General features: G+C 37.7%; 1 protein-coding gene across 3 annotated transcripts; it reads left to right on the forward strand.

Annotated features, from left to right (window-relative positions):
- The first annotated feature begins 728 nt into the window (after positions 1 to 728).
- On the forward strand, positions 729 to 21,557 carry LOC106931741 (protein kinase C and casein kinase substrate in neurons protein 1). Of its 3 annotated transcripts, none has more exons than XM_015010034.2 (10): positions 729 to 1,991; positions 6,329 to 6,396; positions 12,427 to 12,583; positions 12,656 to 12,891; positions 15,360 to 15,515; positions 16,458 to 16,633; positions 17,523 to 17,643; positions 17,731 to 17,804; positions 18,147 to 18,226; positions 19,300 to 21,557. In XM_015010034.2, the coding sequence occupies exons 2-10, from the start codon at positions 6,337 to 6,339 to the stop codon at positions 19,407 to 19,409; spliced, it is 1,170 nt and encodes a 389-aa protein (XP_014865520.1). In that variant the 5' UTR covers positions 729 to 1,991; positions 6,329 to 6,336; the 3' UTR covers positions 19,410 to 21,557. The 3 variants fall into 3 exon arrangements, with proteins under 3 accessions (XP_014865520.1, XP_014865522.1, XP_014865525.1); XM_015010036.2 differs by lacking the exon at positions 729 to 1,991 and adding an exon at positions 4,721 to 4,876; XM_015010039.2 differs by lacking the exons at positions 729 to 1,991; positions 6,329 to 6,396 and adding an exon at positions 10,763 to 11,069.
- Positions 21,558 to 26,483: the final 4,926 nt, after the last annotated feature.

The following is a 26,483-nucleotide window of genomic DNA, read 5'->3' on the forward strand; positions in this document are numbered from 1 at the left end:
TAATAAAAAGGTAGTGAACATGTCTGATTTCTGGATCCCTCAAGCCAAAACCATGTTGGTTTAAGTGAAGGCTCTGAATCATGCTGGTATGTGTCAGTGGTTGTTTATCTCCTGTGATGGACTGCTGTCCTCTTCAGGATGTATTAAATCTACTTGTCAGAGTGACTCCAACATCAGGACAATGTGACATCTGTACGACCAACAAGCCGGGCTCCTGCAGCTAAAACCACCTCGCCTCTTAACAATCCTTTTCAGCAGAAACTGGCTTGCTTTGCTCTTTTCATTTCCCCTCAAAATATCTGTACTTAAATATCTGTTCTTGTGAAATCACATATTCAATCACAATTATGTACTTTCAGTTTATTACGGCCTTCATGCAAGTTTTAAGAATAATATCCCCTCAATTCCCTCATTAAAATGTGGATTAGCATTAATTGTAATTTTAATAAGATGAAGAAAAAAAATTTTGTAGGTTAGTCATGGAGTTTGAAAGTAATTTGTGACTTCCTTTAAGGAGATGATGATCCAAAAAAACAAAGAAATGGCCAAAAAGTAATAATAATAATAATAATTCAACGTTTTTACATGACTCGGGATTCGGCATGTAAACCCCAATCGATTAATTAATAAAGTCCGCTGAGATTTTTTTAACAGTGTTGTAGTTTGGCCTCCATCCAGCAGAGGTCGCCGCTGGTCATTCCTAAAGCGGTGCCGTTTGATTCAGAAACAAAGATGGCGGCGATTTTCCAGAGCGGCAAAGAGAACCGATCCAAACGGAGTCCGACGTGGGATGTAAGACTCACTTTATCCGTTAATGTTTCGAAATATTAAACACTCCACAAACTGCGGAGTTGCCGTCAACTTCTCAACCGAAACTTACAGATTTGCTACGAAGGTGTGGAAGTTTAAACAAAAAACGGAGGATATAAAGCAGAAAAATTATAAAAGACATGACGCCAATTAGCAGGGTTGATTTTAAGGACAGTTTAACTTTAATCAGCTGATATATCCACATTTTTCTATTTATTTAGTCAGTATTTAACACAGCTAACAAAATGTTTAAATGTACTTCTATTTTAAAAGTCTTTATACATCTTTTACGTCTGTAAGAGCACTAGATTAACTCGTTAATCGATAACTTTCAATTTTTAAACAATATTTAGTGCACTGAAATGTCAGAAAAGAAGCACATGGGTGCCAGTAAGAGTGGATGAGGGAGTGAATTTCACATTTTGGCCTTTTTTCTCCCGCCTCATGTTGTAATTTCCTTCTACTGTCCTTCCAGAGTTGATTATAGGTTTTCTGAGAGCAGGTTGAGCAGCTGCGTGCGAGCTCTGCAACACACACCTGTCTAGTTATTTACCTGGCATGCCCTGGCAGGTGAAAATGTCATGACTAACTGCCACAAAGTCAAAAATATGTGAGCGTGTGCAGTGGTTTCATTTTAAAGCTTCTCAGAAGTATATATTTATATACATAAACCAGACGTAACATCCAGCTGTGAAGGCTGGCCTTCCTAAAAATCCCAGAGGAATGTGGATGAGAGAGGGAGTAAGGGGATAAACTAAAGCACAGATGTGTATTTTTGCTGGTACACATCCAAAAACTATATCTAGTTTGAGGAATCAGCTTATTTCAGACACCCAAAGTTCACAAACTCAAAGAGACAACTTCCAACAAGTGGTGACGTCCAATGAACAGGAGAAAAACCTTTCTACAGCTGTGTTGGTGAGAAAAGGAGGAGACAGGTTTAGTAAAATGGGGGAGGGAAGAGAAGAAGGCAGGAGGAGGGAAAGAACATTGACATAAACAGTGGGGCAAAGAAAGGGGAAGAGCAGCAGCAGCGTTTTGGACGGGTGGAAAATCAGCGCTGGAGAGGGTTAAGAGGAGGAGTTGGACGAAGACAAGACAGCGTGGAGAAGATTTCAGAGACTAACTGGAGAAGAAGGAGGAAAAAAAGCGAATCGGGAACGTCTGCTTTGCTGAAAGAGGTAAGGAGCTCTGATGGTTTTCATTTAGAAGGGATCTCCTGGAGTGACGAGGCTCCTGTTTCTGCTCCCCGTCCATTTGTTGCTATATATTTCCTGCATGCAACATGTGTGTGTGTGTTGAGTTATGCGTGACAGATGAAACGAGGACAGAGGGAGGGAACGAAAGTGAGCCAGGATTCAAAAAGGGGGGAAGACTTTGCTCTACTTGGAGCTTCATATGGACTTTGACAACTCCAAAGATCTGAAGAAATTCAAATGTCTGGATCCATAATGGGCATTTGAAGAAAAGAAATAGTAGAAAACCAAATTCCTTTTCTGGGAATGCAAAAAGTGAGGATAAAAAAGTCAGGGGTAAGTCATAAACCTTCATTGTGCTGAAACGGCATGAAGATTTATTGAGGTTTCTGCAGTGAAAGGATGAAAACTCCAAACATGGTTATGTTTATGCTCAAAAGTTATCAGGATCATGGAATCTGGGTCAGTTCCCTCCTCCTGCAGGGTCTTTTACCTCCCAGAAGAAGCAATGAAGTTCTGTTTATAATAGCAGTTTGACTAAGACACCAATTTAAGGAGAAAGTTCTTCTTTATTGCTTCTGAAAAGCTGCGCCAAACTTTGCAGAGTAGTTGGACGTAATTGGTAGAGGAAGACAAAGGGGCAGAACTCCACGACCTTTGGGTTCTCCTGGGAACCCCGCTATACCCCAGTGAGAGCCGGCCAACGTTGGGAAAGCATTCAGGAAGTGAAGGTCAGGGGTTAAAAGGCAGCCCGCTCGTTATTTCTGCGACCTCCTGCAACTTTCTGTGTTGTGTAAGGCCCCCCGCCCCCCGGCGGCAGAGAAGATTGAGCCTGAACGGCGGAGCATGTGATATCCCGTGAACAAGCGAGACGTGGAGGGAAATCATTGGATCTAATTGTGCGCCTGAAGAGGAGAGATGGTTACAGGGAGGAAAAAACTGACGTCTCTGTCTGGGTGGAGTTCAGCTTCACCAGCAGCTGTGGGTTAGAAACACCAGAAGGCATAACGACTGCTTGCTCTAATATTAAACTGAGAAAAGGTTCTGTTTTCAGTCACACCCTACAGACCACAACACAAGACGGCCCTGTTCTTCAAAACAACCTTCTGTATCAAAAATATGTGACCAAACACAAACTATAACATGCAGAATATCAACTTACTTTATTATTTATGCAAAAATGTTGGTAAAAACCTCAGATACCACGGCGCCTTGCTGTCACTAAGGTCATAGGACAGTGGACACGATCTTTCAGTTGATGGTACTTGGGTTATGTTCACACAGCAGGCAAATGCAATCCAAATCCAACTTTTTTCAAATTTGGGCCCCAACAGATACAAATGGGTTTTCTCCGCAGGGTGGCTGGGCTCTTCCTTAGAGATGGGGTGAGATGCTCGGTCATCCAGGAGGGACTCAGAGTAGAGCCGCTGCTCTTCCACGTCGAGAGGAGCCAGTTGAGGCTCGGGCATCTGGTCAGGATGCCTCCTGGACGCCTCCCTGGTGAGGTGTTCATATCCCACCGGGAGGAGGGGAAGACCCAGGACACGCTGGAGGGACTATGTCTCTCGGCTGGCCTGGGAACGCCTTGGGGTTCCCCCGGAGGAGCTGGAAGAAGTGGCTGGGGAGAGGGAAGTCTGGGCCTCCCTTCTGAGGCTGCTGCCCCCGCGACCCGACCCCGGATGAAGCGGAAGAAAATGGATGGATGGATGGAACCAAGTCTACTGACCTGTCAGGCGTGAAAACACATTTAGTGTCATGTTTTGGATTGTGAGAGGAGTACCTGGAGAGAATCCACACAAATTTCAAGCAGAAAGAGCCCAGACTAGGGTCTTCTTGCAAAATGGCGCCACCATGCAGCTCAGATTTAAAGCAAAAATAACATTTCACTTTTGTAAAAATATGATCATGTTTGACATTTTTGCTTCAGATCTATGTGTCAATACAAAGATAATGTAAGAACTTGGCTATCAAACCGTGAGAATTGACTACCGACCCACGACTTGTTGAGGTAGATCATACTGAAAGATGCTGTTTTACTTCTTTACTCACTAAAGAACAACAAAATCTAAGGCTCCACCTTTGATATTGGAGAAAATATTGCAAAAGCACCAATGGGTTGTATTCAGGTCTTTCTATAAAAGCACCTTTAATAAGATGAAGGGTGTTTACACCAGATTCACAAAGGCTGTAGTTACGTTCTAAAACCTTTTACCATCTGAGAATATGTCTGCACTGGAGACATCAAGATTCTCTTTCTTGTTGTTTGCCAAAGAAAGAAAATGAAAGAAAATTAAAGGGCTCTTGTAATCTACAAGAATCTTAGAGAACCTTGATGGAAAATGTGTTTAGTGAGTGTGAATTACTTCTTCTTTACAGTGTAACACCTCTGTTGTCACCACTTGTTGGATGTTTATTCCAAGTAGTTTCCTAACTTGTCCTACCACTACGCTACATTTTTAAATGTTTAACCTAATTTCTCCATCTTCAGGCTGCAAATACACCATATAGGACCAAAACTGTTTGTTTGTTTGTGTTTGTAGAAGAAGATGCATGTGCACCACAACTGTAAATAAGCGGCTGTGAAAGACAGGATGAGTTCAGTCATAGCCCCAATTTATTTTCGGATGGCTCATGTTGCAACGCTGGGAATGCTGGGAGGCTCCTTCTCAGTGTAGTCGTCAGAGCTCATTATTAGCAGCCTCCCGTTTACTGTAAAGCTCGCCCCGAGGTTCAAATTTACAACGCAAATCATCTTCCAACAGCGGCTCCAGCTCTTTATCTTGCACACAGAACCTCCACTATACGACTCAGGAACTGACATGTGTTGCAGCAGCTGCGTTTCCTCATAGCGGCCCTGACGGAGAGCAATGGTCTGTAAGCTGGATTTCTGATTTCCTGGTGAAGTGAGAAATGGAGTTCCACCAGCTGGCGGTGTTTGCTTTGAATAGTTGTTTAAAGTTTTAGAGTTGCTTTTAGAAAATGTTGGAGAAAGACAGCTGTATGGCAAATATACTCTATACTGGCTTAGCTTTTGTCTAATAGTTTCGCAGGAGTTAAACTACAGTATTTCTTCTGTGCTGGTAGAAAAACGAGTAGTGGCCAATAAAGTTTACTGGTAGGGAAACCAGTAGGTTTCATGACTCATTAGTCAAAGACTTAACACAGTATGACAGTCTGACACATGTCAACTGGGGTGAGGGTTTCTAAATCTACACAGTCAAAAAAATTAACAGCAACAATTTGGGTTATTTAGTCATAAGAGAGGAAAGTTGTCAATATTTTTTTAAAGACTTATTTTCACCACGTTATTTATTCATTTATAAATGTCATAGTTTCAAACTAAATGTTTAATTAGTAACTGTAATAAATACTTTTGTCTGAAGCTAAACATTTAGCTCGCTAGCCAAATATTAGGTAATAGGACAACTCACTTGCCGATAACCTGGAAGTGGACTATCAAAATAAGAGAGGTGTCTTCCGAACCTCCTGCTGCTGCGCGGCCGCATGTAAGTGTTACTGTAGACGTCAGTAATGCCATTAAAACGGATCGTGTTGTATTTTAAGCTGAAATATTGTATATGACGAGAGGAAAAGAAACAATGATTACATGAGCAACAATAGAAGTTAATCAGCCACGCCAGCAAAAGTTACCCCGCCTTTATTTTGATAGTTGTAGTTCACTTCCGGTTATCGGCAACTGAATTTTGCATTATCTAAATATTTAGCTCTCAGCTAAATACTTATCTGAGTATGTAGTTTGTAAATTAAATATTTAGCTCACTAATTAAGTACTAAGTTTGAAAATGTGACGTTTATAAATTAATGAATAACATTGTGGAAAAATAAAACTCAAATTTTTTTCTCTGTTATGTAAGCTAAGCATCTCAGCTATTTTTTCCTAACTTTTACAAATGAGAGAATAATAGCATTTTTTCTTTCTAGTTGGACCAATGTGTTACTCATTTGTCTTTTTTTAAACTAGTTCAGCAAAATATTGAACTAGTTTTGTAATTTACCATCTGATGATGCAAAGTCCTGATCTAGCAGGTAGAAATGATGGTTGATGTCAAGGATATTTAATAAATATGGTTCTAAAGCTACATCTTAAATGTGAAGAATATCAAAATACAGACAATTAAAGTTATTTAAAAGTACTCCCTGGTTTATTTTCTTGTTCATGAAGCAGTTTTATATAAAAATGTTCCTCATAAAAATGTGTGTAGTTGAGCTGTTTCTTTTTTTTTCCAGAATCAGCTTGCAGATAAACATGCAGAATGACAACATAGTCAGAACTAATCTGAGATGCTTTTTTACTTTCCCAGAGAGCACGATGTCGACATCGTCATCAGAAAACAATCCCGAGGATGTCAACCATCGCAGCTTCTGGATGGTATGTGCTGTGTGTGTGTGTGTGTGTGGGTGTGTGTGTGTGTGTGTGTGTGTGTGTGTGTGTGTGTGTGTGTGTGTGTGTGGGGGGGGACCGGGAGACATGGCTTCCCTTTCTCAGTCTGAAGGCTGTGTTACTTCCAGTCAAAACAGAACAAATAGTTTTGTTGCTCAGGGAGCAAACCTTCAGAAACGAGGCTTTATCTCCACTTTTAAATGTCAGCAGTAACCTCTAGGCTTTCAGAACTGCCTTAATTGGAAGTTTTTTTATGGTTATTTTTGGCGAATCTTGTCTTGAGGTTACCTGCAGCAGTGCTGCATATTTGAACAGGATTTCATTTTCACAGTTTTCTACACAAAAAGGCGAAAATTACATGCTTGAATTAGTTAATCACCGTGCATTTTCATAAAACGTCAACGTGAAATGATTTTTAATATCCAACAAAAATAACTAGTTAATACAGTTTTATATTATGACTCAGCTTTTCTTTGCTTTATAAATGATCTAAACCGAGGATGTTCAAAAAGGGCGTGGGGGCCATTTGCGGCCCCTGTACTGATTTTGTGCCACAATTGACCACAATTCAAGATTGAATTAAATAAATTAAGACAACACAAAGTTATGATCTTTTCCCAGCTTGATAATTTCCTTCTGTTGTCACGGTAACTAAGACCACATCTACCCATTGACTTGCACTCTAATATACACCTTGGTGCACCCAAACCTGCTTTTAATATCTGTATTAAAACTTGGCTAAGTACAGAAAGTGTTTTCAAATGAAGGCTGACCAAGATCCTGTTTTTATGGTCAAAATATTTTTCAGTTTTCTTCAGTCGAGACCAGAATAATAATCAAACAGTATGCCGTTCATTTAGTAAGGTAAAACCATTTGAAGTCTTACAAAACATTCTGATTATTTGTTTAATTTAAAATAGTTCAGGCTTAGTTTGTAGTTGAGTGAAAGACGACTACGTAGTCTGTGTTTTGATTTTAAAAATTTTTTTTTTCACCTACGTACATTTGAGTTGAAAATTTATTTTTGACTTATGTGACAAAAAGTAATGGTTCCTCTGTTAAATCAGAAATTATCCAATGTTAAGCACATTTTTTGTAAGCTGTGTTCAGTTTCACTACCAGACTTATAGACTCAAGAAATCCCCCAAGCAGAACCTCTCTGACAGCATGAAGTAGGTCAAGAAACCTCAAATAACAACACATTATATCCCCTAAAAAACAGATGAGAAACGACGTCGACATCTGTCAGTTTGGAAATGTTTGCAGAGTCATTTCTGAATATTTGAGACTCCAGAGAAACACAGTGAGAGAAAACATGAAACGGCTAATATCAGTGTTTGTGACTAAAACATAGAAATGGGACAAAAACGGAGCACTCTAAAACCAGAACAAAAATAGTCAAACTGTAAACTTAATAGTCACCAAAAACCTCTAGAAGAATGTTCTCCTGACTGATGAGACACAGGTTGACCCTTTTTTAGAAATATGCGTCCCATTGCGACTGTTGTAAAAATTAACATCATTTCAGGAACAAACAACATGCCAACAGCCAAACCGGGTCTGCTGTACTGCTTCAGGACCTGGACGGCTTCCTGTAATTTATGGATGCTCAGCTCTCTACCAGAAAACCCTGGAGGAAAATATCCAGCCATCAGTTCCTGAGCCTGAACTCAAGTTCACTTTGGGTACTCAGAACCACCTCTAAATGTTTCACAAAGAATAACGAGAATTTCAAGTGTTCTAGTCAAAGTCTGGGTTTACATCCAATTGGTCCCCAATTATGCTTCCTAAAACAGGTTAGACAAGGTCAAAGGTCAAAACAAATTGTGTTCATTACATTGTTTTGTATAAAATCATTCTTAGATAATGAGATTTCTATCTGCTCAGCTCAGAATGAGCTGCTTTAGGGTGTCTAGTCACTTTAAAACAAAATAAGCTGCTGCTGGTCACGCCCCCAACTCAACGTTTACACTTACATGAAAATGGCTGCAAACAAATGCACAATTATACAACCGTACATCTTTGAAAAGCATTAGTAGCACCTCCTCTGTAACCAACAAGAGAGCTGCAAATGGTTTCTGGATGGTACATCAACAACAAAACTCTTATCTTTTCCAGCAGCCGTTGTACAGCAGTAAAACCAGCTGACCAAACATGCTGGTGGTCTGTTTGGGTTGCTATGTAACGTGTGGAACTATTATAACTATTATATTATCTATTATGGCTGAGTTAAAACAATTTTGATTAAAAAAAAAAAGAGACAAATTTTCTCCTCAGTGAAGTGAAACACAAAACTAATACAAAAGCTTATCAGGTTTAGGGGGTAATTACTTTTTTACATGATCTAAGAAAACAAATGAAATCTAATGTCATATTTCTAACCAGGTTGTAACTGAGCGTGGGTGAACATTGAGTGTTTGGACTGGTTTCTGCTGAGGTTTACTGGAATCACTGGGGCTGCCCCACTTTGATCTCTCTCCTCCTGTAATTTAGGAAGCCTCCCGTTGGGTTTTTGTGTTTCCAGACCACTTCCTGTCTGTCATCCTGCTGCCACGCTTTACGGCCGCCTGTCAACGCTGCAAATGTGAAACAGAGTAGACCAAGTTTGCAAAATCGCTCAAACGGTTTCACTAAGCGTTTAGTTTGATTCCCTGGTTTGTTTTTGTTTCAATTATTCTCTACAAGATTTTTACATTTATTTTTAAATTTCCTTGGATTTTAGCTGTTTTTTCCCTCTTAATTTAAGTATATCTTTTGCGGATGTTATTGTGGAACGTAACTCCAAATTATTTACATAAATTACATCTATTTTCAAGGTTTTTTTAAAAAAAATATTCAAAAGTAAAGGTAGCTTTGGAAGGGGTGTCAAAACTGTTTTGCCAAGAAAATAAAAATAAACTAAAATCAGGGAAATTAGTCCAGTTTTTTATTTGTTTGTTGTTGTTTTTTGTAGGGAAAGGATGTTATTCAATTTATTTCCAAAAATGTTACCAAATTCTTTACAAATATTCTTATTTCTTTGTAAATTTCTTTAAGAAATAAAGTATTTCTATCCGTCAGTTGAAAGAATTTATTCTTAGTAATAAAAACAGTATTTGAGTCACTTTCTTTGTGACTATTTGATATATTTTGCCAAGTTTAATAAATGAAATAAAAGCTAATTTCTGTGCAGCAAAGCTGTTTTTTTTCAGTGAACATGGAGGTTCTCTCTAATCTCTGCCAAAATAAGATGAAACTAAAACACAATTCCTTTGTACTTCTTTCTCTGAATCAATGAAAATACCAAAGATAACACAGGTTGGCAGATTTTACAGGGTTTTTTTTTTTACCTTTTTATATCTGCTCTAAAAAAGTTATTTAATCTTTATTTCACCAGGAACATCCCACTGAGATTAAAAATCCCTTGTAAGAAAATCCTGACTTACAGAACAATTACAGCAAAACCAAAACAAATTAAAACCATTGTAAATTAAAATATTCCTCAGTTAAAATATTTACAGACAGATTATTACGTCTCAAAATCAGTAAGAACAGACTTAAAAACATTTAGAGACAACATCACCTTTAAGTTCATGTAATTCTGCAACTGAAAGCTGAAAAGATTTCTGTCCAAGTTCAGTTTGGACTTTAGGCACCGAGAGTACAAAAATAAATTTAATGAGTATAGAAATAAAGTATTTTGAGCCGTAAAACATTTTGTTATCCTACAGTTCTTCGACATGCAAGCTAGTGCATTTCTTGACTGTAAAAAGTAAATTTTTCAAACAATATTTTGAGGAAAATCAATAATAAATCACCATCATTACCACAAGAACCTGCAGTACTGTAAGTTTAAATGCTGTGTTGTATATTTTATGTAAAAACAAGGAGTGTAATTCGACACGCATGGTCGTCTTTGTTTGACACGTCTTTTTGTTGGCTGTAGTAGAATTAGATCTGCCTCAGAGATCGGCCAACTGGGTCTCTGCAGCGCTGCTGTTGGCCTCAAACCGGATTCCTCAGCTGTTTCTGCTTAATGCACAGACGAGAAAGAGAAGGAGAGTTGCTGGAAACCACAACAGACGCAAAGTAAAAGAAAGGATAAATGAGGAGAAAAAGAGAGGGAAGGGGAGGACGTAGACGTGAAAGACCCCAAATGGTTTCAATTAAAACCGAAGATATAACAACTGGCTAAATAAGAGATTTGAGGGTTGACTATAAAATACAATAAGGAAGGATTAGTGTAGCAAAGAGAGAGTGTCTTTTATTAAATCCATATCTTTGCAGACACATTGAGGATTATTCACATGCCGGGAATTCAATATGTCTTCTATTATTGGCTGAAGGCCACTGAGTGCCAACGTGTGCAGCTCCACCGAGACGCGCTGCGTCACCGGCGTGATTAGGAACATCTGTCAGACGAACCGGCTCACACGTGTCGGTTTTTACACGCAGCGCGATGATTTAACAAACAGTGACAACGCGCGATTTGAAGTGTCTTTTTAATCAGCTGTCGACTCGTGTCAGTCGCTGAAAGTCTGACAGGAAGTGAAGAGCCCAGCGGAGCCGGAGCTGATGGCGGCTGCCAGGAAAATAGCAGATATTTCCAAATTCCACATCTACAAACAACAGACGAGCTGCGGATATGTTAGGGCTGGGCCGCACACTTTGCTCCTTATATGGTCAGTTCACCGCAGGAAATGGGGTCAAATGGCGCTGGTAGCATGTCACGTGACTAAAATGTTTTCAATTTTTGCTAATATAAAGTATTAAACAAAGTTTACCGCTTCTTGAAGGGTCGCTCAGGTGAGCTTCTCTTATCTGTGCAGATTGAGCTGATTTTAGGTTAGCTTAGCTTAATTTGGTTTTACTAAATCAGACAAATTTAGCTCAGCTTACTTTGTCAGACCTTAAGTTATTTATCTTATTTGATCTTACCTTATTTTAGATTTAGTTGCTGTATGCTTTGTTTATCTGATCAAATCGGATAAACAAAGCTTAGTTTAGCTAATTTTAGCTTAGCTTATTTTGGTTTAGCAGATTTTCCCCAAGCGTTTTTATCTGATTTTCAACTATTTTATCTTTTTTCTTGAGTCAATTGTTTTCCAAGTTGATCTAAATTAAGCTAAGCTAAATTAAGATGATTTAATTGTATTCTGGGTTATTTAGAATAGCTGATTTTAGCTTAGCTTAATGTGTTTTAGCAGATTTAGCTTATTTTATTTTATCTGACCTTCAATTATTTTTTACAGTATGTTTTTGTTGATCTTAGCTTATTTTAGGTTTGTGTGCTGTAGATAGTTTATTAATTTAGCTGATTTGATCTTATTCAATGCCATCTTAATTTAGCTTAGCTTAGGTTAGCAGATTTTAGCTTACTTTTTCTATCTTATTTAACTTTGGGTGACATAGGATGGTCGCTTTCTTACTTTAGCCGATTCTATCTTACTCTGGGTTATGGCGAATGATTTTAGCTTTGCTAATTTAACTTAGCTTAATTTATCTGAACTTATTTTCCCTGTAATAATAACAACCATAAAATGGTTTAATTTCTTAATTTCTCACAGTTTACATTGGTTCAATTTATCTTAGTTTAACTTTGTTTATTTTAGTGACATTTATCTTATCTCAGTTTGTCTTATAGTAGCATAGAATTGGTTTGTTTTTGTTGTATCCTTATTAAAAGAAAAAAAAATAAGCAGACAATATCCATTTTTCTTCAGTCATCAATTGTTTTCCAAGATGAACCAAAACCAAACAAAACCAAAATAAAATACTGTAAGCTAAAATAAAATATAATAATAATAAGCTAAAATAATCCAAGCCAATGTTCAGATAAACTAAAGTAAAAATAAGCTGAACTAATTTTTATAGTAGCTAATTTAAGCAACAATCTGAAATTGTTTTATGTTTTGGATCTTTGTTGATAGAAATGAATTATTGCATTTTAATCTAATGGATCTGGTAGTTGAAATTCGCCCCTGCAGTTTGTGTTGAGTCCATTCAGCCTCCCCTCTTCCTCCTTCTGCATCGTGACAGCCTGGGAACTATCATCCCACCGTGAAGCGCACAGAAGATTCCTTCCAGGCCTGCAACGACATCGTGGCGTGTTTCCAGGAGAGAGCCCGCGTGGAGAGGCAGTACGCCCAGCAGCTCGACGAATGGAGCAACAAGTGGAAACCAGTAGTGGACTCCAGTGAGTGTTGCCTCTACAAAGCAAATGATGAACACGTGAAAGGAAAGCTAAACCCTCCTGCTCCTCTGTTAGGTCCTCTGTACGGGTCGCTACTGAAGGCTTGGCAGTGCTTCCTGTTGTCTGCCGACCGGCTGGCCTCGTTACACGCCTCCATCTGTCGCTCCCTGGTGTCGGAAGACGCAGACCGGGTCAGAACCTGGCAGAAGGACACCTTTCACAAGAAGTTATTTGGAGGCTTCAAGGAGACCCAGGACATTGAGACCGGGTTTGCACGCGCTCAGAAGCCCTGGGCGAAACGGCTTAAGAAGGTAAAATTTAATTAATTTAAACTTGGACCTTTTTTTTTTCTTACGATATAGTTTGTAATAGTTGGTTGTAATAGTTGGAGGTGGGTAGAGTAGTTAAAAAATATTAGCAAATGAAAGATGGCCATTCAAGTAGAAGTTACATATTTTAGATCTTTTAGATGCTGCGGCTACTAAAACCTTTAGAACAGTTACTAAGAAATACTTTAAAATTTTTCTAAATACAAAATATTAAGGCTTTACATCAAACAAAGTTTGTTTCCTATAGGATCTTTGAGGTAAGTTTGTCTTTCAGAGCAGGTTTATCTTATTTTAGCTTAATTTAGTTTAGCGGATTTTGGCTTAGCTTATTTTATATGATCTTAAGTAATTTTATTAGTTTGCCTTAGTTGATCTTAGCTTGTTTTAGTTTCTGTGCTGTAGTTTGGGTGGATTTATCTTATTTAAGCTGATTTGATTTTATTGTAGGTTGGCTTAGCTGATTTTAGCTTAGCTGATTTTAACTTGGCTGATTTTAGCTTAGCTGATTTTAGCTTGGCTGATTTTAGCTTAGCTGATTTTAGCTTAGCTGATTTTAGCTTGGTTGATTTTAGCTTGGCTGATTTTAGCTTGGCTGATTTTAGCTTAGCTGATTTTAGCTTGGCTGATTTTAGCTTGGCTGATTTTAGCTTGGCTGATTTTAGCTTGGCTGATTTTAGCTTGGCTGATTTTAGCTTGGCTTCACTTAATTTATCTGATATTAATTTATCTTCTCTCAAACCTATTATTACTCAAGTAAAAGTAAAAAGTACAGAGTAGTAAAAATGCTCCTAAAAGCAAATTTTATCAAAAACTTTACTCAAGTAAATGTAACTAGTTACAACCAACTCTAATAGTGTTATTTTATTTTCTTCCTGCTTGAATTATTGCATTTAGTTTTGATCCATGAGGTTGAAACCAACATTTATTAATTGCTTTAGTTTGCAGCTCATGTTGTTAAGCATATAATGAATTTAATCTTTTATATTTGCTCTGAAAATTACTGTAATCATTCTTGAGCTGTGTCTCCATGAGCTTGGCCTTTTAAAAAAGTTGACCTTTGCGATGTATCATTAAAACCTCCCAGCTGGCGTAGATGACATTTCTTTTTAACGGATTATGTTTATGTATTAATTACCTCTCAAATCATGTAGTTTTCTCTTTCAGTGGGTATGAGAGCCCAGAATGTGTCCTTTCTGAAGCGATCCCTCTTTATTTTCTCTGATGCATATAAGTGTACATAGGCCTCTGCTGAGAAGAGGAGTCGTTTTAACATTTCTTCTTCTAAAAGGAAAACAAACAACCATGTTTTTACATTTGTGATTATGTTGTTTCTTTAGGCTTTAAGTCCAGCCAGCATTCACATATTGGACCCGCATGAATAAGAAATCCACTGAAAAACGAGTCTTAGATGAGATTGTGTATTGTTAGCATTGCTGTTAAAGGCGTGACGTTGGATAACTCTGGGCTAAAAAGTGGCATCTCTGTACGTTTTACATATGTTTATATACATCTAGATTAAGTTAAAGATTAAGGTGGCATCCTTAAAAAGTCTTAAATTTGTCTAAAATTAAGGCGTTAAATATCTTGAATTTATTACAAAAATGTAAGTTGGCCTTAAACACATTCATCACAGCTTTTTGTCACAGCAGGACAATTTAGTCTCAGATATTCTATGTAGTTTATTTTCTGTCAGGCAAACATTTGATTTGCGTCCAGAAGTCGTGTTAATGTCGTCTCAACGCTAACACTCCTTGCTAATGTACTCCTGATAGTTAGGTAGCAATCGTAGTTGCAGTCTCTTTCAGTTCTTGTTGCAAAATAACTGTCGTTCTTGGTCTTATTTTTTAATTTCACTGGTTTTCCAGCTAGCTAGCTCTTTGTTTCATGGGTAAGTGCAGATTTATTGGCTGGATGATGTTTGTCTTTGCCACTGACTCACTTCTGTAGTTAACTTTCTGTTAACTTCTCAGCTTGTCACTGCATTACAGTAGCATCCCTCAACAACACCCTAAACTTACTGTTTTTTCAGCCTTCAGTTTTGTTTAAGGTGGTGTTAAAAGTCTTACAGGAAACTTGCAGATGTCCTGAATGCGGTTGTGATGCATGTGATGCAAAAAGAGTGCAGTGTCATCAGCATAATGACAAATGTATCTAAAAGGATTCTGGGCCGAGTCCAGAGTCTTGAGGAACGCCCTGGACCCATAAAGAACGTGTGGAAACGAGAGTCCATCAGGTCCTTACAGTTCCACCTCAGTGGATCTGGTTGGAGAATCCAAACAACTTATGATTGCAGAAATCGATCTCTTGCAACTGTTATTGTAAAATAACTTCAATTTGGAGTAATATATTTTTAATTTTACAGGTTTTCTTGGCTACACTGGCTTCTCTTCTAATCAAAGTTCTGCTTTCGTACCTTATGTGACCAAATGATCTGGTTTCTTTTTCCACAGCTGGACAAAGCTCGGAGGGCGTACCATAAGGTGAGCCGTAAGGAGCACGCCGCTAAGGAGAGGGACTTTCACGCTCAGGGAAACCCAGATGTTTCTATTGACAAGCAGAAAAAGATCCAAGAGGAGCGAGAACTGGCTCAGCAGGAGGCCGAGAAGGTGAGTAACGTGCATCATCCCCTTTCTTTTTACTTTAAATTTAAGTTAAAATGTGATTCGTCTCCATCTGTTCCACTCATTTGCCTCCTAACTTGAAAATTCAGAGTCCTTGTGTGGCGTTAAATACACGCGGTAATTTTCTGTGAAGACTGACGCGATTAAAGCTGCGGAAGGACAGCAGGTTGTCCATTAATTTCACAGATGGGGGTTCAACCGGGAGCTCCCACTCGGCAGTAAAAATGGCTCATAACAGCAAATCAAGTACTCCAAAACCAACGAGGGCTAATGGCTGAATGGGGGGCAACATGTAAACAGTTTTTGTCTGTAATGGCAGAAAAAGTCGAGTCTCTTCTCTCTAATTAGTTGGTGTTTAAAGTTTGTATTTTACCCTTTTCCAAACCATAAAACTTTAATCTGAGGATAAAATGTCCATCTTTCTGTTATTGTATCATTAACTACTTTTAAAGCTGCACTAGCATGAATGTTGTGCCTGTATTTTATCTTTGTTCTATTTTTTCAAAAAAAAAAAAAAAAGTTAAATCATATTTACAGTTAAAACATTTAAGGTTTGCTTGAAAAACATCTAAGTGTTTAAAAAACTTAAAAGCACGCTACAGAAAAAAATAATGTTAAAACATTTTTAGCCTGCAACTAATGATTATTTGAGTAATTGATTATACTGACGATTAATCTGATTTTTTAAAAATCCTTTAAAAACTTACACATTTTTATACAATTAAATGCAAAATTGATATATTCTTGTATAATTTTCGCTGCTCTGAAACTGTTATTCTTTTAGCAAATGTTCTTTTTTTTGAGTCTTCATTCTCCAGTTAACGATTAATCGATTACTAAATGAACTGACGATTATTCCAATAATCGATTAATCACGATTAATCGTTTCAGTTACCTGTAGTAGTTGCTGCTTTGGCTGAATCTTAGGTCCGTGCTCGCTATGAGAAAGTCCTGGAGGAGGTGAACCGCTACGTTCCTCGCTACATGGAGGAGATGGAGTCCGTTTTCGACCAATCCCAGGACGAGGAGCGAAGGAGGATCGTGTTCCTGAAAGACGCCTTCCTGTCCATCCACAAACACCTGGACGTCACCACCAACGAGAGGTGAGCTGCCCTCGCTCCGGCCGCTGCGCCGACAGACGATGAATGGTTTTCAATACGGAGCTTTATTCAGCTCTCACTGGTCAGAATAAAACATAAAACACGCCAAGATGATGAAATGACATGCTAACTATGCTAACAGGTCAGACAACATTTAAATGATCACATCATTTTATTTATTCAAATAAAATCAGTTGTACGTTGTAGAAATATGCTTCCTTGTGTGAAATAAACATTATTATTAACTCAACGGCTGCGTTTAAAGACGAGCTGCAAACAGAAGGGCACTGCTAAACAGGAAGTTCTGGTTTCCTTATTTTCAAAATAAAACTCAATAAACAGTGTAAAATTATATGACGGTATTAAAGCCGTGATAAGAACATTTTAAAAACTTGAGGATTAAGACATAATAAGATTTCTAGAAATATAATATTCTCATTATTTTGACTTTATTCTCATTATTTTGACTTTATTCTCATTATTTTGACTTTATTCTCATTATTTTGACTTTATTCTCCATTACTGTGTTAATTTTCTGCTGCTCGCCTGCAGTCACTGTGGTGGTTTTGGTTCTCTGATGTGTCAAACATGTAGTTGTGATTTATTTGTTTTTGTTTCTCCACCGTTTGTTCATGACTGTAGTGACTTTAGATCAAACTAAACTCAACGCTGATTAAAAAATTGCTCCACTTCTTGTTATTGCCCAAGTGTTTCTCAGTGACTCCGAGTCTCTTAATGGAGAATCGCAGATAAAACAGCCATTTAATTACTTTTCAAACATCTATCACAGCTGCAGGGCGGGAATAGGGGAGATGGGAGATATAACATCCACTTAATGCTTTTTAATCTCTGTTTTACGACGATCCATTTTGCTCCCCCGCTTGTCGCTCAGTGTGATCGCCGTGTACAGCGAGCTGCACAACACCCTGATGGGCATCGACGAGCAAGAAGACCTCCGCTGGTGGAAAAACACTCACGGGCCCGGCATGCCGACCGACTGGCCTCACTTCCAGGTGTTTGAGCCGCTCCGACGTTCGTGACTTTTACAGCAAAGTTCAGTTATGTGGCTTTAAATTAAACCTTATTCAAATCTTTCAAAGGATTATTCACCTAAGAAGAAAAGCAAAAAGGGGAAGAAGGAGGTGGAGAAAAAGAAAGGAACAATAGAGAAGAGGTTAGTGGATCTGTTGGGGTCATGATTCAACTGTTTGGTTAAACAATCCTGGTGTTTACATTTAATCCAGACATTTCTCTGATCCTGTTCAGATCGGATCTACCATTATGTTGGTTTACTTTATTTATACCAAAACCAGTTTGGACGTTTGAGGTCAATCGTTCAGCTGCTGAATAAAATGAAAAAGTGGAATTTAAAGACACTTTGGGGGATGGATGGATGGATGGATGGATTGATGGTTTGGAGGGAGGAAATGTACAAACATGTACCTTTCCATCTATAGATGGATGTCTGAGTTTATTTTTGCCTGTTGTGATCAAACTTTGTGTTTCTTCCCGTCAGTGTGATGATCGGCGGCGTGAGAGTGAGAGCTCTGTACGATTATGTTGGTCAGGAGACGGATGAACTCTCCTTTAAAGCAGGTAAACGAGCAGCTGCATTTGCCACGTTTCACATCTTTCTATGGCAAACCTTCAAGCGTTTTAGATCAGGCTCTGGGTGAGCCACAAAAATCTAAAAGAACTAATTATTTTATCGATTTTTTTAATTTAAAAATTAAAGATTATAAGATTCTTGCAGAAGTTTAAAGCAACACTAAGTCGGTTTATTCTGTTTCAAAATGGCGACTTGGCTGCTGCTCATTAAGAACACGTTGCAATAAAGAGGTTAACAAGTCTATGGGGTCCCGTTTGTAAAGTCGCACTTTAAAAATTAGCAGCAATAATTTGGATTATTTATTTAAGAGAAAACAAATAGATTAATTTTCCAAAGTCATATTTTCACCATGTTATACATTCATATTTAGCTAAATGTCAGTTTAAACCCATTAGACTCACAAAATAATATAAATATTTAGCTTCTAAAAAATATTTAAAGACAAAATATTTAGTTTTAAACTAAACATTTACCGTATTTTCCGCACTATAAGGCGCACCCAAAAACCTTCGATTTCCTCAAAAGCCGACGGTGCGCCTTATAATCCGGTGCGCCTTATAGTGCGGAAAATACGGCAGTATTTAGCTTCAAAACTGAATATTTAATTCTCAAGCCAGATTTTTAGTTTAAAGCTAAATATTTAGCTCGTTAATTAAATGTTTAGTTTGAAACTGACATGAATAAACGAGTTTAATGTCCTGTTTCTCAATAGGACTTTGGAAGATAAATCTCATTTTTCCTCTTATGATGAGCTGAATAATCCAGATTATTGTGAATTTTTGACTAAAACTTTAGATGGAAATAATTTGAGACTCGTTTAACTAAAGCTGTCACGTTTCAGTTACTTGAAAATGAAGCAAAGCTATTCATAATCTTCAACATATTTTTTACTAAATGTGTGATAAGGATCCATTTTCAGTCCCTTCTATCTAATCTGACACCTCTAAATAAAATCAGGTGCAAAGTTTCCCTTTTGCACCAGATTTATTAAATAAATCCATGAAAATTAAATGAAGCGGTCCAGAATATGTGAGAGTAAGAAGTTTCTCTGCCTCTGCAGGTGAGGAGTTTCTGAAGATCGAGGATGAGGATGATCAGGGTTGGTGTCGGGGGAAGAAGGACGAAGGCTGGGAGGGGCTTTACCCGGCGAACTACGTAGAGGTCGTATAGTTTCCACAAACCGAATGGAAATGGGTAAAAAACCTGGTGCTGCGTCTGGTTCTGAGCAGAAACATTAAAAAGTTAAAACCCAGATGTTTTCCAAACACGAAAACCTTCTTTGACCTGTTTTGACAAACAGATTTGTACGTTTTTTTAACCTCCTGAAGGATTTTAATGAATGTTTTAAGACAAACATACAAGCAAGCGATCCCTTTATGTAACCATGACAACTATATGCTGGAGTATAAAGTCACGCTAACGTTTGGCATTGAAGCTACAAGACTGAGATTTTATCTTGTTTCATTTTTTCACTTTGCTTTTAAAACTCAAGCAGCTGCAGAAGTGAAGGTGAAAATCGTTAGAAATGTTTGGAGCCTCCAGGTGAAAAACAAAAACCCTTCAATGAAGTGACACTAAATGCGTCTTAATTTGTGGGGCTTTAATACCTAAAGTGCATTTCACCTCCACTTTTCCACTTCTCTGCTTGCAAGGGAACAATCACATAAACCAGAGCCAATTATTGCAGCTTCTTTATGGAGCTTTATATGAACTCTCTGATCGCTTTATTTCTCCGTAACGTCTCCAAATCAGCAGCCATGGCAGATTTCTACAGTAATCGGAAGAATAATTGCAAACTTTCTCATGTTTCCAAAGACTTTTAGGAGAAAATAAACAAAACTTAAGCAAAGATGCCTGAAGCGTTCAGCCTTCTTCTTCATACATGGTGTTATTCTGACATAATAAATGAAACTTCTGGACTCAGTCCTAATTAATGGCGACACATTCTGGTTTTCTGCATTTGGAGTTGCTCCCAGGTTCCAAAGGGAGTTTAGATCTTTCTTGCCATAAATCAGAAATACTTTATTGTGCATTTTGTTGTTGCACTTCCTGCAGAATATGTTGGTTTTCTTGGATTACATTTTCTTAGTTTGCAGAAACTACGTCACTGCTCTGTAGTTTCCTAAAAATCTCCTTCAGTGCAGCTAAACGTTTCAACATGAAAGTTTTTACCTTTTCTAGAAGGGACTTCCTTCATGTTTGTCTTTGAGCTGATTAATCAATTAATCGCGATTAATCAGTGCTAATAGTGACCTGCTGCTTTGACCTTAATGAAATTAAATTAGCTGATTATTTTGTGCAGAATTAGCAAAACTCAACATTTCTGCATTGCCTCAACTGTAATGCAAGCCGAGTGAAAAGCCAACAGTTTGTTAAACGTTTTGATCTTTGGTGCCACGTTAAAATTTAGATGAATCTAAAGCTCAGGCTCTCGATCTCTGGATTATTTTTAACGGTAAAGTTTGACGTTCAGTCTTCAAATTGCTCCAACAACCCGGCAGGATCTGCTCCACCATCACCGCTTATCTTCATGGAAAAGAAGCCAAATGTGTCGCCTGCTGCCTGCAAACCGTAATCGTCGCTATGACCTCAGATTAACGGACATATTTCTGGCTTTTTCTTCACTGCAAAAACCAAAAATATTACCAGTATTTTTCATATTTTGGTATCAAGTGAAGGCCAAAAATTGAAAGCATTTTTTTTTATTGGGGAAAAATTGGAGACAGGACTTGGTATTATTTCACGTTAGGAGTGGATTTGGTCATGTACTCTGCAAAAACACAAAATCTTACCAAGTATTTTTTGTTCTAGTTTTTCCATCCAAATCTCTTAGTAAACTTGAAATAAGACAATAAACTCACAAGTAACTTTTCAGCAAGATATAAGAGCTTATTTTAAGTCATTAATTCCATATCAGAAAGATTAACAAGACATTTTTCTCATGTTATAAATGAAATAATCTGCCAATTGAACTAGTGCTTTTTAATCAATGCTTTTATTAAAAAGCTAATTTATTGCTGAAAAGTTACTTGCAAGTTTCTTATTTCTCATGTAAGATATTTACACTAGAAAAATACTTTAAGATTTGTTTTTCTTTTTTACAGTGTTCAAGATTAAGCTAATATTTCAGACTTTCTGTGAAACAGAGACAATCTTTACCAAAGTAAGGAAACACCTTTCATTAAAAGCTTCCTTTGCCTTGCTTAGCTACTCCTCTATATACATATATACATGTTTGTACTTTTATCTGTCATGTGAGAATTATGCATTCGCAGCCTTCATGTCTTTTGGAAATAAACTCTGATGCTAAAAACAGAAGCAGGTGTGTTCATTGTGTGTGTGACAGCGTCATGGCGTCGGTCCCCTCAGGATCCTGTTTGTCACAGACAGACGATCTCGCAGCAGAGCAACCTGCCGCACTGGTGTTCAGGTGAGCTGAAGTGACGCAGCTTTCACATCAGTTCCAGCAAAACGCAGGAGAGCTGCTTGTTTTGGTTTGGAGAAATGGAGATGACGATTTCCCCCTGGCAGGGATTTTCACACTTCAAGACATTTATGTTGCCTTTTTTCTCCACCACACAGTTTCAGGTACAAGGAGTGAACATAGAAACTCGTGTTCATTTGAATGCACTGATGACGCGTAATCAGGGCTGGACGATTTTAGCGTACCACAATAAGGGTTTCATATCCATAATTAACTTTTTTGTTTTAAATATCTGAAATGCAGCCAAACTGATTGTGTGACCTTTCCTGTTTGGTCATATTTTCACTCCACACTGTTTTTTTTTAAATTATTTTTAAGCGGATAAACTCCTGCTACGCAAGTTACTCAACAGTTTGTTGCTAGGTAACCACAGAGTGACTGAGTTGCTAGGCAACCAGAAAAGAGCAAGTGAGTTGGTTGATTTCACCAGCCTAGCTTAGCTGGCAGTGAGAGAGTCGGCTAAAGTCTTTCCCCAGAATGCTTTGCGGTTCTGGCGTGAAGTTCATTGAGATTATTGAACATTGTATAAAAAATTATATTGATCAGTTGTATCACAATATATATTGCTATTGATTTATTTTCCAGCCTTATGATTAATTGTTACAAGGTTAAATGAGCCTTACAACAAAAATTAGTAAAGATTTTGTTGGAAAATCCATAATTTAAAGTTAATGTTTTTGGCCAAAATTAAGTCTTTTCTTACTTTTCTGCAAAATATTGGAGCTTGTCAATAATTCCTCAATATTGGTACAAAAAAAGTACCACCCCCAATTGCAGATTATTTTACGTATACCAAGATATTTTCCCCATATTATAAATGAAATAAGGGCCACGCCCTCTCAACTCAACCTTTACACCTGCACCTGAAAATGGCTGCAAACAGATGCACAATTATACAACCATACATCTTGAAAAGTAGAAGTGGGGCCTCCTGCACAACCAACGAGAATGCAGGAAGTGGTTTCTGGATGGTAAGTTAACAGACAAATGGTCTTTTCCAGCAGCCATTACACGGCGGTTAAACCAGCTGACCAAAATTTGGACCTTTGCTTGGGTTGCTGGGTAACAAATCGCGAGGTTTTTGAAACTGTTCATTTTCCAGTTTTTCTGTTTTAAAAGCAGTTGAGACCTAAATGGAAGTGTAAAAATGTGCAAAATGCAAATTTTGCAAAATGGTTTCCCCTTTAAGTTTGTAAAAATGTTTATTTCACATGTAGAAACATATATCTACAGTGGATAGCTACTTTAGGTGGAATAAATAAGGTGCCTTTGAAGGAAATCACCATTTATCTTACTTCCAGCAAGCAGAAGGAGAACATTTCTGAGGGATGACGAACCAAATTTTGTCCCTCTGCAGTGAAGCGCGCTGCCAGCTCCTTTATGAAGACGTCTGGGTTTTATTTTTTTGGCATTTGTCCACAGATCAGGTTATTTCCATCGTGATCATCTTTAAAGAAGCGCTGCTTCGTTTTTTTTTTGTTTTTTTTTTTAAGAGAAGCGATTACTCCTGATGCTTTGATGAATATCAAAGCAAAAACAGGCCAAGATGAGAAGAGACGAATAAGTCATGAGCTTTTATTTGGCAGCCTCAGCGCTCGGCCACTTAGACACAAAGCCTGTAATTGGTGATGCAGAAAGTTGGTCTGAATCCAGCGCTCGGTCTCTTTTTTTCTCCAATACATTACTGAGAGCTGAAGGCGAGCTTTCTGCTTCGGCTGGTTAACAAGGAAACTAGAAAAATGCCAAGTGCATCCCCGATAGGAACACACGTCTGCAGTTAAAATCATGACATTTGCTGTAAATAAACCACTTTTCAATGCAAATTGGCGACGCTCTCCGCTCATTAACTCTTCCTCACTCTATTGTGGAGGCAGAATGTAAACACGCCATTACCAGGCTCCTGTTTGTCACTGGAAATAATGAGAGAAAGACCTTGCATGCTAATAGCCGCGTTATATTCAATTAGATGCCACTTAGCTGCAGATATTTCATAGCTGATATCATCGAGGTCAACATGTGGACGCCCACTCTCCGACCAGAACCCCATTTGTGACGCACAACTTTACACAAGCTCTTAAAGCTACTCATAAAAACTTTTCTTCAGAGATGTACGACGCAGTATTAGGGCCATACTAAGAAAAAAAAATAAAGAAATAAAATTTCGAGAATAATTTTTAAAATTAAGAGAATAAAGTTGACATAATGCAAAAAGTCATATCACCAGATTAGCGTATGAGTGTCCTAAAAAGCGTTTTATATGTTATGACTTTATTATCATAATTTTTTATTTAGAGAGTGATTGAGGATGCAGGTTTAATAAATTAATTAATTAATTTGTGTATTTTAGTACAAAAACCTACCTTGCATTTTTATTTGTTGTCATTTTCTCTGAATCCGCAATGTAAAAACATTTCATTTCTCTCTGGGGTTGATAAGGTATTTTTAAATAGAAAAGGAAGAAAATGTAGAGATGCTTAAACCTTAAACCTCTGGTGTCCAACTGTTAGCTTCTTAGAGCTAGCATGCTAAATTATTTAGCAATCAACACAGCTGATTTTAAAGTGTTTTTAAAATGTAGTCGGTTCAATTGGGGGCCAAAAGTGCAATATTTGTTACATTTTCAGTTGCTGCGGTTCGCTTTCACACTGCATTGTCAAACGAAACAAACCCATAGAAAAAGCTGTTCCCCTCCTCGCCTGTGGGGGCGCTGCACCAAGAACCACTGAAGGAAACAAACCTCAGAAGAAGACTGGCGCAACTTCCTTGTAGTTGTCGCAGAGAGAAAAAAATGTTTATTTGTTCATAGTTAATGACATTTTCTTTTACTATAACTTCCTTGTTGTATTACCGACATATGTTGGTGGAATTTAGTATTGTACCAATTCGTGACTACGCACCACACGGAGAGATGAATGCTAACTGATGCTAGCTGAGGCTACCGACAACAGCCAGCGGACACGTTAGCTTGGATTTAATCTTTAAAAACGGATGATACGGACAATAACATCTCCTAAATGTTTGGGAAGAAGGCGCACAAGGTATGCTTATGTATTCTATTCTGTATGTTAGCTTAATTTTGGTGGTAAATGTTAAATTAGCTTACACCTGTTATGTGGTGCATCTCCACTCTGGTAATGAACCGTCACTTGATTCTGGTTCGTTGAGCCATTAAATTATCAAACACGTCTGGTTTGCATACCACTGCTTTTTACTGCAGAAATACACAAATCTAACCTAGTATCTTTTCAGTATAGGAGCTTATTATAAGTAAATAATAGTAAATATAGACCAGATAATTTCACTTATAGCATGGGGAAAATTACTTACTGTAAGTGAAATAATCTCCCACTGGAACTAGTAGTTTTGTAAATCAATATTAAGAAATTAACTTAAAACAAGCTCCTACATCTTTACTTGTGACTTTTGTCTTATTTCAAGTTAGCTGAAGTATTTGCACTGAAAACTAGACCAAAAATACTTGGTAAGACTTTGTGTTTTTGCAGTGTAGCTGAATATTTAGAGTTAATCAGAACTTAGATTAGATTGTTGACTGTATGATTTTTTTTTTTAGGACTTTTTTGCGTTTTTATAATGTGAAGCTTTTTGAACTACCTTGTTGCTGAATTGTGCTACATCAATAAACTTAATTAGCTTAGATTACAGCATGTCCATGTGTTCCAATGGTCCAGTCAAAGTCAAACCCTAAATCTAATTAAAGAATTGTAAAGAAAGCAGCAAAATGTGGTTCTAAAAATGAACCTAAATTAAGTTTATTGCAGTTTATTATTTCAAACAAACTGTCTTTTGTTTGACTATCATAACTTTGCGTTTGTATTTGAAGTACTTGTGAAAAAGATAAATAAGTATTCAGTATTTCTGCAATGCACTGCAAAAACACAACATTTTATGAAGTATTTTTGTCTAGTTTCCAATGCAAATCTCTTAGTTCTTGAAATAAGACGAAACTAATTCAGAAGTAACTTCTCTGAAAGATATAGATGCTTGTTTTGAGTCAAAAATTATTTAATGTTGATTTTAAAAACAACTTGTTCCACTGGAAGATTATTTAACTTAAAATATGGCAAGAATGTCTTGTTATAAGTGAAATAGTCATTGACTTAAAATAAGCTCCTTTGGCTTTCTGAGAAGTCAGTTGTATGTTAGTTTTGTCTTATTGCAAGTATAATAAGCTATTTGCACAATAAACTAGAGAAGCATACTCAGTAAGGACTTTGTGTTTTTGCAGTGCTGGTTCACATTTCTCGGCTCCTGAAGGAGGATCTACCGGTAATCCTCAGCAGAGGGAGCTAAAAGATCAGCGCCACCGACTCCAGCAGGCCTGACTGAGGGGAGAGACGTTTCTGCCGGCTGCATGATGTAAAAAAACCTCTTCATACCCTCGTCTTTTGCGTGGTGACAGGCAGAACTTCGGGTTGCCATGGTGAGCAGCTTGTGCGACGGGTCATAATTAATAGAGCCACAGAACTCGGTTCCGTGACTCATTACATTTCGAGAAGTTAATGAGGAAATCACATAGATCCCCAGGGGCAAATGACTTCATATGTGGATAATGTGGACATTTAATAAATGTTTAAAATTATACGACGAGGTGATTAGCTGTGTCTGCTGTTGCAGCAGCTGCCTCTGAAGGACGGCCTGCCTGTGTTTGTGCTGAAGGTAAGACGAAACCTTCAGACGCGCAACAAGCAAACCTTTTCTCAGGCCAGTCCTCTCACTGTGTGCACAGGAATATTTAAACC

The sequence above is a fragment of the Poecilia mexicana genome, unplaced genomic scaffold (genome assembly GCF_051168715.1).
Source record: "Poecilia mexicana isolate PSO_F unplaced genomic scaffold, ASM5116871v1 scaffold_8, whole genome shotgun sequence".
Lineage (NCBI taxonomy): Eukaryota > Metazoa > Chordata > Actinopteri > Cyprinodontiformes > Poeciliidae > Poecilia > Poecilia mexicana.

Coding starts and splice junctions, on each gene's coding strand:
- LOC106931741 (XM_015010034.2), top strand. CDS start 6,337: ATGTCGACATCGTCATCAGAAAACAATCCCGAGGATGTCAACCATCGC. Junction 12,892..15,359: donor GGGCGAAACGGCTTAAGAAG/GTAAAATTTAAT, acceptor CTTTTTCCACAG/CTGGACAAAGCTCGGAGGGC. Junction 17,805..18,146: donor AAAGGAACAATAGAGAAGAG/GTTAGTGGATCT, acceptor TCTTCCCGTCAG/TGTGATGATCGGCGGCGTGA.